At 35.2% G+C, this 11844-nt stretch overlaps 1 protein-coding gene across 1 annotated transcript; it reads left to right on the plus strand.

The window, feature by feature from the left end:
* Positions 1-3151: 3151 nt before the first annotated feature.
* LOC114299416 (uncharacterized) lies at positions 3152-9743 on the plus strand. Its single transcript, XM_028244137.2, has 2 exons — positions 3152-3937; positions 8341-9743. The coding sequence occupies exons 1-2, from the start codon at positions 3551-3553 to the stop codon at positions 9463-9465; spliced, it is 1512 nt and encodes a 503-aa protein (XP_028099938.2). The 5' UTR covers positions 3152-3550; the 3' UTR covers positions 9466-9743.
* The last annotated feature ends 2101 nt before the right edge of the window (positions 9744-11844 follow it).

Here is an 11844-nt window from a genome sequence, read left to right on the forward strand (position 1 = left end):
ACTATATATATGTAAAAATTACTAGAGTGTTTGTTATATTTGCATGTAGAGTTCATCCTTCATATGTTGTTTTATTATTAGTTGGTAATACCATATGTCAATAATGACGTAATATCACTATTATATGAAATTTTTACTCAAATTTTATAAAAATTTGATTTATCTTACAATTATATAATTTATTTTACGACTTAAATATATGACTTTTTTACACTATCCATGATATACTAATTACATGTAATACTTTCTTTTCGATTTTACTCGAAATTAATTGTAAAATTTTATATGAAATGCTTTTATAACAATTTATTTAATTTTTTGTACTTTATATTAATTCAAAAATTATTATTATCTTTTTATTGTTGGTTATGGAAAAAAAAATAAAGCTATAATTAATAAGTGTCCCTCCTGATTTAATTTCTTGACTCCGCCACTAGAGTCGGGAATGGGAATTAAAGTTAGGAATCAATATTGAGATGAGTTATATTATACTTTGAGTAGTCCTAAATTATTTTATTATTTTATAAGTTATTTTATGTAAATAATTTTTTTTAAAATTTTATTAATATTCAATTATGTTATTCTTTTTATGAGCCCTGCTTATTTAAAATTGAAACTCATGGGTATGATTGTTTAAATTTTAAAATTTATTTGACAATGAGTATATAATCATTTATTTTTATGAGTACCACCACGGAGGTCCTATACCTTAGGAGACTTAAATAACCATTGGCCTTCTGAATTGTCACTTTAGTGACTCTCTGATGGTCTCATACCTTGTGGGACTGAAATAACCATTGCCTCTCTGATTAGTTACTTCATGACCATCTGCCTGTCATAGATCCATTGATCCTCTGTTCTATTTTGTATCATAGTTGTGATTCTTTTGCATATATGATTTTTGTATTATATGTTTGTTATTTCAAATAATTCATTCGAACCAAACTATTCATTATTTAGCCTAAATAATTATCTATGGTAATTTGTATACCCTTATACTCTTAGTATAATATTTCTCACTTTGTCATGTGTTTATAGTTGTTAAAACCCTTTCTGGTGAAGAAACTTAAAGAAGAATGGTTTTACCTCATTAATCAGGACCCAAACTTGAGGTGAACATCGTGTTTTTTTTTCCCCCCCTCTTATGTTCATTTGTAATTATTATCTAACTTGTGTTACATTAATAATAATTCTCATGTACACTTTAGATATTTATCTATATCTTTTATTTCATTTCGTTGCATTATTTAATTTAGTTACTTCGAACTAATCTTAGAAATTATAGAATTCAACTAGTTGCGAATCCAATCCTAGACACCGAGGTAGGTCGTGACAGATGGAGAAGGCAAGGCGGCATGGCGGAACCACAAGGAGCCCGATGGTGCTGATCTAAAATTTTCGTCGCCGAAATGAGACGACGTCTTCGATTCGGATCTGTACATCGAAGCAGAACTCATCAACTAGGGTTTTGGGATTAGGAAGAAGAGAGAGAGATTAGGGTTCATTTCAATCGATTTGGTATGAGAGAAGGATGAGAGAGGGGAAAAAAGGGTAGAAAGAAAAAGATAGAGGCGAGAGAAAGAATGATCTTTGTCGAATGGGTTTCAACAGATTGTTTTAGGGTTAATTACAAAAAAAAAAAAAACCCAGGGTTTTGCGTGTTTTTTAATTTAAATCTCAAATTTTCAATTTCAACAAATTAAACCCTAGAGTTTTATCTGTATTTCAATCTAGCCCCTCTATCTATCTCCTTCATATTAAACTAACGAAAATATGGGTAGAATTTCAGATTCAAATCCACGTGTTTAAACACTTGTATCTTCCTCGTTGTACTTCCGTTTTGTCTCATTTTTGCGTCATTGGATTCACCTCATGGCCTAGCTTTCATTATACTCTTTATACGCCTTGCTCCACATCTTCTTACTTGTTGTTGGAGTTCTAAAAGTTTGCCAAAACTAAGATTTTTCTCTCTTCTGACAAAATTTTCAAATTCAAATTCACATATTCAAGCACTTGTATCTCCCTCGTTGTAACTCCATTTTACCTTATTTTTGTGTCGTTAGATTCAACTCATTGCCTAATTTTTATTCCACCCCTCATATGTCTTGTTTCACCTATTTTTGTATGCCGTTGGATCTCTGAAAATTGGCCAAAAATAGGCTCTTTTTTTTTTTTTGGTTCTTTTCTTTTCCTCTTCTTCTTCCTTCTCCTTCGCAGCTCCTCTTAGCTTGTTGCTGTTGCTACTGTTGCTTCTTCATCATTATCTGCAAGATGAAGTGGTGGTGGTAATGGTGGCGGTGTCGTCGAATAGTGATAGGTATACAACTACACATAAAAATCAAAAATCAAATGGGTTGATAAGCATTTTAGGGTGCCTTGGTTTCCAATTAAGCATCATCTATTGCATCTCTACTGCCAAGAACAATGTTGCGATAGTAACAAGAAAAAACAAAAAAACAAGAGAGAGAGAGAGAGATCTTATTTTTGGCCAACTTTCAAAGTTCCGACGGCATACAAAAAGAGGTGAAACAAGGCATATGAGGGGTGAAATAAAAATTAGGTCATGAATTGAATCTAACGACATGAAAATGAGGTGAAATGGAGTTACGATGAGAGAGATACAAGTGGTTGAATATGTGAATTTGAAAATTTTGCCCAAAGAGAGAAAAATATTATTTTTGGCCAACTTTCGGAGTTCCAACGGCAAGTAAAAAGATGTGGAACAAGGCGTACGAAGAATGGAATGAAAACTAGGCTATGAGGTGAATCCAACGACGCAAAAATGATGCGAAATAGAGTTACGAAAAGAGAGATACAAGTATTTAAACATGTAGGTTTAAATTTGAAATTCTGGTTAGATTTTAGATTTTAGTTAGTTTAATATGGCAGAGTTGGATGGGGGTGTCAGATTGAAATATGTATGAAACTCTAAGGTTTAATTTGTCGAAATTGAAATTTTGAGATTTAAATTGAAAAATACGTAAAATTCTGAAATTTTTTTTGTAATTAACCCATTGTTTTATAAAGTTTGATCTACAACGGAAAAATGGGCAATTTGGTTATTTTTTAAAAGCTTGTCCTTATAAGCAGAGTAATTTAGCGTGTGACCTATGGACCGAAAAAATTCAAAATTGGACTATTAGACTGAACGTTTTTTTTTTAATTTTTTTAAATTGATTATTGAAAAGTATGAAAGAAACATTTCTAGTTTTTGTTTAAGATTATCCAATTTTAATTTGCAAAGCATTGTACCGAACAAATACAACAATTATTTAGCAAACCGACCCTAATGTAAATTAACCTCAAAGCCAATTGTTAAGATTCCCAAACAAGCCCTAATCCAAAGAACACCCTGCTCGCTGCCAAACAAGCCCTCAAATCCAAATGCAGAAAAGCACATTCCCAAATTCTCAATGCTATTCCCCTATTCCTACGTTTCACATCTCTGTCTCTCTTTCTTGATGACAATGGAGTCTATATGCGTTTCGAGATCTCTATAACAGTCTCTCAATTCGCTGAATTTCACAATATCTCCAAACCCTAATTCGTCATGGATCTCTCAACCCAGTACCAACAACAACAACAACAGCAACAACAAACCTATGGCCCATCTCAAGTTCAAACCTATGATCAATCGGCCCAAGCTTACTACCAATTCCATCAGTACAATCAATACCTTCAACAACAACAATACCCATATTACCCCCAAGATTACTCAAATGCTTATCAATCTCAGCAAGAACACACTTCGATTCACCCTCCTGGTGTTCCAATTGCGCCTGAATCAACACATGTATTGGGTTCGCAACAAGGGTTAGGGCAAACCCATGTTCAGAATCAGCCGATTCCGTATTACCCACAAGAGGTTGCGAAGCAGCAACCACAGCAAGTGTTGGATTCGTCGAATTTCGCTGTGAATAGTGGAGGGTTTGGACCGGTATGAGTTTTTGTTTGGTTTTTATTGCAATTTGGGAGATATGAATTGGGTTGTGGTTAAAAAGTATTGATTTATTTATTTATTTATATATTATTAGTGATTTTGTTAGTTGGGTGTTATGAACATGGTACTTGTTTTTCTGTTTTTTGTTTGGATATATCTACTCTGATCTGTTGTGTTTGTGTTTTATTGCTCATTCATTTTGTTAAAAGTTCAACATTTTTATTCATTCATACAAACAATCAAAAGTATATGCCTATATAATATATGCATATCTTTGGGTGTATGGTTGATGCTTTGATGTTTGTTTCTACCATATGTTTATGTGTTAATGGTTAGTTTAAGGGTTCGTGGGAATCTTTTCATGAGAAGTGCAAAAAGTAGAGAGAATGGGTTGACTTTTTGTATAATTATTATTATTAATTTTGTGTGTTTGTGTGGCTATTTTAGCCAATTGTCAAACATGGCCGTAGTGTATCATAGATCTGTGATTCCTGACTTCAGTAATTTGTGTTGCATCCATCTGGTGGATGCAAAGTGGATTGATATAAATGTTTGGACAAGAAAGGATAAACTTAGAAATTGAGACATTCATGAGATGGTAATTTGGTAAATGGTGGATGAAATGAGAGGAAATTGACTAAGATTGGATGATCCACTGAGGAAGAGTGACTAGTCTGTGGTCAAGGATGGTGTTGGGAAAAAGTGGATGACCAAAACTAACTTGTTTTGAAGATAGTTGGATGAAGATTTCTTTGTTAGAATTCAATTGAGGAATTAAACAAGATTCATGTACTCCATGCCAGTTTTTAGGATAAAGTTTAAACAACTTTTGGAACATGGATTTCATCATTTATGAGACTGTGACCACCAAAACTAAGATCTAAAACCTGATATAAAATGTATGAGGTATGTCACGATGTTATCTATTTGTTTTATTTGATTTTGTACTTACACTTTTATATACCTTTACTTGTGTTAATACCATGATCTAGCAGTTCAATTATATTCATTGGTGTATTATGTGTGCATTTGGGGGAAGTTTTAACCAGTTGTATCTTTAAAACATTTCGCTTTTCATTCTTTGGTGGCTAGAGAACTTTGATGATTGATGGTCTTGATAATGAAAGACAAACTTGTAATTTGGTTGTGTAGAAGGCTGTATTGATTGTGTTATAGATTTTTTTATCACTATTAGTTGGGGTATAATTTCTACTATACAACCTTCTTTTGATATTGTTCTTCTATTGGTTCAGTACTCTACCAATTTAATTTACTCTTGGGAAATTCATTTAATTGTTTGTTGGTTAATCAAAGCAGTGGCAGATGCTATGAGGGCCATTATGTTAATGCCACTGCCCAAGCTTGGGTCGTTTAGAGTTTGTTTCAAGCTTAGTCACTGGCCTGAATGAGCTGAGCTCGAGCAACCCTGTATTTGATGCTATAAGCTCAAGATTTTGGATGTACAAAAATGTGTCCAGTAGTTTATATAAAAGCTTTAGAGAGGAAAATCATGCATCAACTGTGGTCCATGGAAGTTGTGGTTCCCTCTTCAAAGCTTCTATATAAGGAGTTGAGCAGAGGATATCTTTACTGAGCTAAGAAAAAGAAAATCTTTCGGATGACGTTAAATGACCAAGAGGTGTTATTAAATGAGCAGAGTGGAGCTGCGCATAAGCTCAATCCTAAGATCATATGATTGGCTGGAGCCCGGGCTCAGCTCAAACTGGCTTGAATATGCTTACATCTGAACCAAGCTTGGACAACCCATTATTTGGCTCATTAACCTCCATACTTAAAATTTCTTGTTTCCTTTGCAGAAGGTATGAAGATTTTGCGAGTGCCTGATGGTACAACATCTTTCTTAATTCCATAGAGTGAACCTTTTGTGCTTTCCCATGCTGGTAGGTGTTAGATTTTCGGCAAGTCTATCCATTCACCCTCACAAGTTGAGAGGCTTCTTTAACTTGACCGCAGAAGCTTAAAGCGACCATTTCAAGAGTAATTACGAACAGATCTTTCATTTCTGTTTATGAGGCAAATGTAGCAATAGCTATAGGTGCCTTGTGACATCGTGTCATCATTTTGTGGTAATAGATCTCTTCTGGTCGCTTTAGAGCTCTTGTGGGCATGCTGGCATCATATGCTGCTGCATTTTCCTATTTGCTTCCCAAATTTGTGTGGAAACAGGCTTGTTTACACTCATTTTTGGGTTTTGTAGCATATTTGTTTCACTGCTTAACTGTATGGCCTTGTACAGGTTTCATATGATGTGCTTTACTGTTGAGGGTGAAGTAAAATTTTTACTCTGATTAGTGTTTTGTTTTCTTGATATCATTTCTTACAAGAGTTCTTCTTTGAGCTAGGTCTTCTGTTTTCTACTTTGGGACTTAGGCAAGCAATGATTCTTTGTTCAGAGTTTTAACCGAGACTTCCATGCAAGTTGTAAACCTCTTACAGCTTCATGATGCTCGATATTTATGGATGGAGGTGGATGCATTTAGTATTTTGATGGAAATTATTGGTGGCCATACTCTTCAAATAGCAGTTTATTTTGATGGATTGGTAATACTAGTACCTAAGAAGTACGGACATGGATACTCGACAAACCGACATGTTAGTTTTAAAAAAATGTAGGACACGACGTTTGGGGGACACGCATAAAATTTATGGTTTTATATATTTAGTATGTCATATTTATTAATATTTCATTCAAGAATAATAAAAAAATGCAACATTACACTAATTCCTAAAGTTTGAAGGAGAATGGATTAATAGATATAAATTTATGTTGTTTTTTTTTTTCATTGTATCATATAAATTATTTTGTTCAAACTTATAATGTATTTCGTGTGTGAAGAAGCAATGGACAATGGACGTGCGTCCCCAAGTGTCTGAAGCATGTACGATTCTAAAAAAATTCAAATTAATAATAATAATAATAATAATAGTGACACAGTTGGATCTGTGCCCAACAGAAGTCGGGAAGTGTCCGATGGATGTTGGTGTCGAACACGGACACGTCATGGACACACACCTTCTTATAAGTGTCCATACTTCATAGGGTAGTACAATCATTGGTTCTAATTTATGCACGGTGAAGCAGTGTTGTTCCTGTGAATCTACTGGTTGTTCTGTAGTACTTAGGTCTTCGTTCATTAAAGTGTTCATTATTAATGTTCTTGGATTATAGTTTATCTGTAACTGCAAAAACTTCTTTCTATCCTGTTTTGCTTGTAATCTCATTTAAATATAAAATAAAATGAAGGCATGTAAGCTTCTCAGTTTCCTGCAAAACTCCATCTCATTAGATTAGTTAATGGTAGGTGAGATATTTAAGATGTAAATGAAACATGTTAATGCGATGTTCCACAAAAATATTATTTGTTTATAACGAGTGATTCAATCCAGAGAAGTTGTTTCGATTTTAAACATGGTATTGCGTTGAACATGATAGAACTCTGGCACTTTTGGAAGCACAAATGAGAACGCTAATGAGTGTAAAATTTTTGGGAAGAAATTTAAAATTGTACACTTTTCTGGAACTGATCAAGCATGCTGTCACAGCATGCTTCAATGTGCTTATATTGTTTTTTTCCATTTCTTGAATTTGTATGATTTTTTGCATATTTGGACCATTTGGCATGTTTTTTGTACGTGTGATTTGACCATGTTTTATTAATATTCACCTATGGCCAAAATAGTTTCCTTCTTTGGGCTTATCTTATGTTTCTTATGCTATTTATTTTCTATATGTATCAAATTCTATAATTTTATGGCTGATAAGATCGGTTTAATTGTGATAATTAGTCACTACCTCCTTTTAACATCACTAACATATAAATATATCTTCACAGGCTCTGTTTATACTCTTCTATGTTCCTTGCAACTGTGTTATCTGCTATTTATTGTCACAGTGGATGAATTTTATTTATTTTTATCTGAACAACTTCATCTCTTATTATTTTTATTAAAGGAACATTCCTATCTCAGTGGACCCAGGGGTTGGTGATGGTTCATATATTGGGTGAAAGTTGAACTTGTTCTTTAATTACACTTTTCATTTAAATCTTTAGGGTTGGAAAGTGAAAAATTTTAGACCGTAACACATGCTCTACTGTTGTTTAGATATTTTGTAATTACTTACCTGGTTACCCCTTATTGGACAACTTTGTAATTCATAAGATGAGAAACTAATGTTTAGACATTTTCCAAGTATGACAAATCCGTGACATCAACCATTTCCGATTGTGGTACAAATGCCTTTGATTGCTGTTCTATGATATGGACCCCGCATGCTGCAATTCAAATTGGTTACTTACCCTCCTTATGTTAGTTTTTTTTATCTTGTAAATGTCATTGAAATGTTTAGTACACATATATTCTTGAATGGTATTCTGCAGATTGGGCAAACTCCATATACAGGTGGAGGTAGAAGGGGTGGTAGACCATTTAGAGGGCGTGGCTCAGGTCTCACTTTTCGTGGTAGAGGACGGGGTAGGGGTCGTGGTGGGCCCTTTCCAGCACGAGCTAACAACCCATCAGCATTTGTGCAAGGAGAATCATCAGGTACCGGTCAGGCACCGTTTGCTGCAAATGCTACTCCAGTGTGGCCACCTCCACGTATGGCATGGTGTGAACTCTGTAGGGTTGATTGCAACACTCTTGACATTCTCGAACAGCATAAGAACGGTAAGAGACATAGAAAGAACTTGCAGGTATATGAAGAGTTACAGAAACTCAACAGCCTCCTTGTTGGGCAGAATGAGCAAACGACCGTTGCTGAAGTGATACAAGAAGTTCCTATTCAGCCTGAGAAAGTCAAGGGAGCTGAGGATAAACAACCCCCACAAGATAATTTGGCTTCTGGAGCCGTTACTGAAAATAAAGTTGAGACTGAGCAGAAAAAAATTTCAGAGGAAGCAGCATCAACAGAAGGTCGAGGGCTTGGTTTCAAGCGTAAGATGAGAGGTGGGCGGGGTGGTAAGTGGATGAGAACTCATGAAGGGTCGAGAAGACCAGTTGAGCCTCCCAAACCCAAACAAGTCGTTCCCTTGGTATGTGAATTGTGCAATGTCAAGTGCGACTCGCAGGTGGTTTTTGAAAGTCATTTGACTGGTAAAAAGCATGTTGCGAACACAAAACGGTTTCAGGGCCACCAAGCTATGCTCGGACAAGCAGCACTTCAAGCGCTTTACCCGGCACTTCAGGCGCTTTATCCAGCGCTTCAAGCACTTTACCCACCTAACCCTGATGCTTCAACTTCCTTGGGTCCTCAATCTTATCAAGGTGTTCATGATTCTCAAGGCCTTTTTAATCAGTTGGCACCTTTGTTGTTTCCTCCTGGCCAAGCATCAGCACCTGGAGTGGTACCCACATCGGGTTCAGCTCAACTGTCCAATTCTGAGAGCCGGGATCATCAAGATCCCAAGCCTGAACAGTTACAAGTCGCATCAAAGGCTGGGAGTGAAGATGCTGCTATGGTGGAAGCCAAAAGTCAACAGAAACCCATCTCAGATTCTCAATAAAGCCTGAAGCTGAACCAGTTGCGAGTGCCAAGACTGAATTTGAAAATGGAACGTCAGAGTTTGAATTGGAGGATAATCTTTGCACTGATAACTTTATTATGGAGCTGAGCAAGTTCTTTCTGGCATAGCAACGGACAACCCTTGCAATTCTGGACTGTGAGAATGCTCATCGTTTTCATTCTTTTTTCTTTTCTTTTTTTTTCCTGAATATATTTTGTAAGGATTTTCTTCAGTAATTAATATTGTTGATCATTTAGGTTATCACAATTCTTTTGGAATGTGGGGGTCTCTGAAATGTTTCTGGATTGTCTTATTTGGCATTTAAGTTCACCTTCTTGTGGAATTTTGTTTGCCTTTTGCATTGAATCTCTCTTTGATGGCCAAGAGGTTAAGCCATAAAACACCTTTTTCAGATCTTTGATGGCCACAAGGTTAAGCGACAGAAATGCGTTTTTCAGACCTTGGCAATTGAGAATGGAGGATGAAGCAATGCCAACTTCGTTCATCATATATTTTTCATAAATCATCAGCCTAGGTTCCCAATACAGGGAAGATTGAGCCATTCATAACCCCATAAGTTGCGTCTCAACTTCCTCAATAAATTCTGTCAGACAGTTGTTTTGCTCCACTGAAATCATACCAACACCTTAGTCAATCTGCATCGACCTTACTTGTTTCCTTTCCTACTTTTTCTTTTTTTTCTTTTTTTGGGCTTATTTTCCCTTTATCATGTTCATACATTTGATTGGTGGGTAAAAACTTCGCTGTTATGGTTTTCAGATTGACAATCGGTCTGGCGGTGTTGGAAGTCCAATAATGTATTTACATGTAGTAGCAGCTCTAGTTGGAGGCCGGATTTTCTATCTGCATTCTCTATTGTCCCAAGTCAGCTTTCTATAACAAGATGGGCTCTTTGGCCTAATTGTCAGATGTGGCTTGTGATATACAGAGGATCTTGGTTTTGCCTAGAGGCTAGATTCTCTGTTCGAATTCTCAGTTGTCCCAAGCTAACTCTTTATCAAAGAATGAGTCTTTGTTGAGTTGATCATGTGGTAGAAAGGTGATTTGAAATAGAAGTATGTGAAATCGAAAAAGAAATCCCTGCAGTATGGTTGTTTCATGCTTTGACTTGATAATTTGAGTTGATGAGATTGACAAGTCGTAACTATCCAAGAGAAGGGATAGTCATGTTGGTGATGTACCCATCCAATAGTAAGGAATTATGTCGAGCTATAAATCTTTCTTTTGTCCCCTCAAGGCAACCTGTGTTTTCTTGACTATTTTTTGATCATTTTCTTTTTGAAGTTAGACTGATTATGTAAACACTAAATCGAAATTTCACTTGTCAAATTTTATTGTAGAGAGACCATTTTTTCTGAAGAATTTGCCATGATATATTCAATCCATGCATAATATTATAAAAAATGGATATAAATTTCTACACTTACATAGACTGAAAAAAATAAAAATAATTTAGAAAATTTAAGATACACCATTAGTTAGACACACAACTACATGTTTTGTGAAAGACTAACTAGAGGTGTTACTGCTAACAAATATTAAAAGACTGATCAACCTCCTTACTGCCAACCTCCTTCAAAATACAATTTCAAACCATTATGAATAAAGTAAACAATAGAGATATATAAAGAGAAAATTTATGCAAATTATGTGGCAAATTTTGGTCTTCTCATTTCAAATCAAAGAATGTGTCAAAGTGGTCTATTATGTTAAAAATAATAGTAATTACATACAAACAAACAAACAAACAAACAAAATTATACATAATTTGCATACAAAACAGCATAGTTGAATATTGAATGTGAACCTTCATGAAAATAGTGTTGCTATTGCCACCTCTTTATTTAATTTATTTATTTATATTTATTTAGACAACCCCCACTATTTGGACCCCACTCTCTAAGGCCTTGTTTGGCAAATGCTATTTTTTTGCTTTTTGGGCTAAAATTCACAAAATGACAAAATATACTAAAATAGCTAATAAGACAATGTCACATCAAACCCATAATCATTTCACTTTTTCTCTCACAAACATCACATCTAACTACAAAAAAATCTAATTATCTTTCTAAACACAAAAATTTTAACTTACCAAAATAACCAAAAACTAAAATAGCCTACAAAAATAAAAACTTCCCAAACGCCCACTAAAATTGCTCCTAACCTATTTTTCTTTGAACCCCCATCATATTTCCAACTTTACCCCTTTCTTTGAACCTAGCCACCACCCACCAACAACCTCTGGTGGTTTGGTCGCCACCCGCACTGCGCCACAGCCCCTTCCTGACCCTCTCCGCTCCGAGTCCCTCCCTAAGAAACATTCATAAGAAAAGCAAGCACAAGACATACACACAAAGG

Source organism: Camellia sinensis, chromosome 2 (genome assembly GCF_055761805.1).
Source record: "Camellia sinensis isolate YWXY chromosome 2, ASM5576180v1, whole genome shotgun sequence".
In the NCBI taxonomy this organism is placed as follows: Eukaryota; Viridiplantae; Streptophyta; class Magnoliopsida; order Ericales; family Theaceae; genus Camellia; species Camellia sinensis.